Source organism: Orycteropus afer, unplaced genomic scaffold, assembly GCF_000298275.1.
Source record: "Orycteropus afer afer isolate SDZICR_OR568_19922 unplaced genomic scaffold, OryAfe1.0 scaffold00622, whole genome shotgun sequence".
NCBI lineage: Eukaryota > Metazoa > Chordata > Mammalia > Tubulidentata > Orycteropodidae > Orycteropus > Orycteropus afer.
The window spans coordinates 908,787-912,917 of NW_006922209.1; the positions used below are offsets into that span (position 1 = coordinate 908,787).

The window sequence follows — 4,131 nt, forward strand, 5'->3', positions numbered from 1 at the left end:
TTTCTCCATTTATCATGATGTTGCTAACTGTAATAAAATGAAGCCAGTGTAATCTACCCATTACATTGAGACACAAGTGATTTCAGATTAGGTGAATTTATGTCCAGGTAGTAGGGTGCATTAATCTAGTCCAACTAGGTGGTAGCTGAACAGAAGAACATGAACAGAAACCATCACTGGGACATTCTATCCACAATATCCCAATGAATTCAGTAATTCATTTTGTATCAACTATATCATTCCCTGGCCATGGCCTTGATCTTGAGACTACACTTTTTGCCACCAGGAGGCAGGAGCATTAAGCTGCAGCTGCCTTGGTGTTCTGGTTCCCTAGTGCCTCTCTGACAGGAATATATACCATAAATGGGATGGCCTTAACAAACAGGAGTTTATTCTTACGATTTGGAGGCTTTAAGTTCAAGTTCAAAGTGACAGGCTCTAAGGGGCTGGGTGAAAGCCCCTCAACCTTGGGGTCCAGCTCTGCCTCCCGCTCCCAGCCTATGAAGACTCAGGACATCACTCAAGACATCAGGTCTCTTAAATCATGTTATCTATTGTTCTAAACATTCCTAAAGTTTCAGTTATCATGTTTCACAAATGAATTAATACCTTGTTTTATCAATTTTATAACTTTGAATTTATATAAACTGACTTTATTTATTAATTCATTCAACAAATATTTCTTGATAGCCTTGCCATATCAGGCACTGTGCTAAGTTTGGCACTGGTATTAAAGTAAAATTGATCTAAGTTCCCACCACTGAGGATTTCTCAGTCCTTGGTACTTGAGGATGGCGTTTCACAGATTGAATTATGTCCCCAAAAAATATTTGTCAACTTGGCTGGACCACGATACTCGATGTTTTGGCAGTTCTGTAATGACATAATGTGACAGTTATGTAATGAAAGTATGCATATAAGTATGGACTACCTTAGAAACGTGCTCTAGCATTGCAATGGAGGGCTTGGGAAAGTGTCTCACTGATGAGAGATGCCTACAGACTCATATCGTCTTTCCTATCAGCAGGTCCAACACACTACTCATGGAAGGAATAAATAAAACTTCAAAGATACAGTTCTTCTTCCGTCCATTCTCAACTAGCCCTGAGGTACAGGTGGTGATTTTTGTGGCCTTCCTGGTGATGTACGTGACCAGCGTCACTGGAAATGCTACCATCGCAGTCACTGTCCAGCTCAACCACGCCCTCCACACTCCCATGTACTTTTTCTTGGCTAATTTGGCAGTTCTGGAAATCTTCTATACATCTGCTATTGCGCCACTGGCTTTAGCCAACCTTCTGACGATGGGCAAAACTTCCGTTTCCGTCACTGGATGTGGCACCCAGATGTTTTTCTTTGTCTTCTTGGGTGCTGCTGACTGTGTCCTGCTCGCAGTCATGGCTTGTGATCGGTTTATAGCGATCTGTTACCCTCTGAGATACGCCCTCATCACGAGCTGGCCCTTGTGTGCGGAGCTGGTGGCTGGCTCGCTGGTGCTGGGCTGCCTGCTGTCACTGCCGTTGACCGTTTTAATCTTCCACCTCCCCTTCTGCAACAACAACGAGATCTACCACTTCTACTGCGACCTGCCTGCAGTCATGCGCCTGGCTTGTGCAGACACACACGTTCACGAGACTGCCCTGTACATCATCAGCTTCATCGTCCTCAGTATCCCCCTCTCACTTATTTCCATCTCTTATACCTTCATTGTGGCGGCCATTGTACGGATCCAGTCAGCTGAGGGACGCCAGCGAGCCTTCTCCACCTGCTCCTCTCACCTCATGGTGGTCCTTCTACAATACGGCTGCACCAGCTTTATATACTTGTCCCCGAGTTCCAGCTACTCTCCTGAGATGGGCCGCATGGTGTCCGTGGTCTACACTTTCATCACCCCTATTTTAAACCCGTTGATCTATAGTATGAGGAACAAAGAACTGAAAGATGCCCTGAGGAAGACTCTGAGAAAGTTCTAGTAGGATGACCCTATGACTAAGCATTTATATTGGGACACTTTTGAGAGGAAAATGGGATGCTATTAATAATTGTAATGGGAAGACAGGTATAAACTAGGAATGGCATTAGCAAATTGAGACATAGGGCACTTGGTTCTGCGAGACCAAGAGAAAATTAATGCTACTTTTTTATTGAAAATAAAGCCATAGCACCTAGGACAATGTGTGTTCTGGGGCATAGATTAAAGAGGACATTTGGCATTTATTAGAAACTGTTACAGACTAATTGTGTCCCTGAAAAATGTGTATTGGGATCCTAACCCCTATCTCTGTAGCTGTAATCTAATCTAATATGAGGTAATCACCTCTCATAATTTAATGTAATATAATGTAATCAATCAATCAAGGTCACACCAGCATAGACACAAAGACATGCATGCAGACGTAGGCGGAAGACAGACACTATCTGATGATGGAGGCAGATGAATCCACAAGCCCAGGATCTCCAAGGATAGCTGGTTACTAGAAGCTGAAATAAGCAAAGTAGGACCTTCCCCAAGGGACACACCCTAACGTGAAACTTCTAGCCTCCAGAACTGTGAGAAAATAAACACAATCACCCACTTGTATTTCTTTTACAGCAGAATTAGATATCTATGTAAACCCACTGCCATCAGTCGATTCTGACTCATAGCGACCCCACTGGGTTTCCAAAGCCGTAAATGTTTATGGAAGTAGATTGCATCATCTTCCTTCCCTGGAGCAGCTGGTGCATTCCAACAGCCAGTTTTTTGATAGCAGCCCACTGCCTTAAACACAGTGGCACCAGAGCTCCTTAGATTTCTATCTACTGTGCATTTTATAGGGAGTTCTAGTGGCGTAGTACCTAAGGCACTTGACTGCTAACCAGAAGGCTGGCAGTTCAAACCCACCAGCCACTCCTCAGGAGAAAGGTTGGGCAATCTACTTCAGTATCTCCCACCTCGGAAACTCAAGGAGGGGTTGCTATGAGTCAGGTTGACTGCAAGGCACATAACAACAACAACGTGCACTCTATATAGATTATCTCACTTTCTATACTCCTAGTAAGTATCATTAAGGAGTCTCTGGTAGCATAGTGGCTAAGGCACTTGACTGCTAACCAGAAGGCTGGCGGTTCAAACCCAACAGCCACTCCTTGGAAGGAAGGTTGGGCAATCCTACTTCCGTAGTGATACTGCCTGGGAAACCCAAGGAGGGGTCGCTATGAGTCAGGGCTGACTCGACGGCACATAACAACAACAACAACAAAGTAAGTATCATTGTCTTCATTTTCCAGAAACACATCCAGAATGACAACACAAGTATTTAGGAATCTAAAGACTAATCAGTCTCTCTTTACACCACGCTGATGTATGATTCTAAGCTTGCTCTGTTAATAGGAGTGTATGTAACCTCAGCTAAGTGTCTTCATCTCTCTAAGCTTCACTTTTCTTACTTCTGACGTGGCAGGGCTGAACTCAACAATTCCAAATGTCCCTTCCAGGGTTATGAGATTATATTCTAAATGTTGGCCAAGCAGCCCCTGAATGGCAGAGAAGGAAGACTTGCAGCAAGCAAAGAGAAAAGGAAGCGTTTTGTTTTTTACAGTTTTTCTTTTTGTAACCAAAATGAAAATCAATGACAGTGTCCCTAACTTTTTAAAAGTGCCCAGTAAGAAAATGATAACAATAATGATGGAGAGAATATTACTTAATTTAATAAGTTAAAATAAAGGAGAGGAAGACTATGGGAATCGTTGATTCTTGGATTCTTCAAGAATCTCTTCTACCACATCTCTAGTCATCCAGACTGTGTTGGAACTTACAGGGAAAGAGATATTTAATTCTTAAGATGTTCCATTCCTTGTTGGACAACTCTAGTTATTAAAGTACTACATACAATTTTTAATTTAAAGTCTATGAACAGCTTCTTTGCACTGGTCCTGTGTTTAGCCTCTGTAGTTCTTTTCTACATTGAAATAGTTTAAATGTATTACAACAGACTTTATATCTTCTGTAAGTCCTCTTTGCTCTAATCAAGTACTCCACCAACATTTCGTTCAGGGAAGATTATATTTGAACCTTCTCATCATAACAATTACCTTCCAAATTTTCTGTACTTCCGTATCCTCCACCTTAGCTAGTCTATGGAGCCCAGA

The 4,131-nt window shown here is 42.5% G+C and overlaps 1 protein-coding gene across 1 annotated transcript; it reads left to right on the forward strand.

Annotated features, from left to right (window-relative positions):
- The first annotated feature begins 1,043 nt into the window (after positions 1-1,043).
- On the forward strand, positions 1,044-1,973 carry LOC103210517 (olfactory receptor 10V1). The gene has a single exon (XM_007956434.1). The coding sequence runs from the start codon at positions 1,044-1,046 to the stop codon at positions 1,971-1,973; it is 930 nt and encodes a 309-aa protein (XP_007954625.1).
- The last annotated feature ends 2,158 nt before the right edge of the window (positions 1,974-4,131 follow it).

What these genes read in the sequence shown, in the direction of transcription:
- LOC103210517 (XM_007956434.1), top strand. Translation starts at nt 1,044, where the DNA reads ATGGAAGGAATAAATAAAACTTCAAAGATACAGTTCTTCTTCCGTCCA.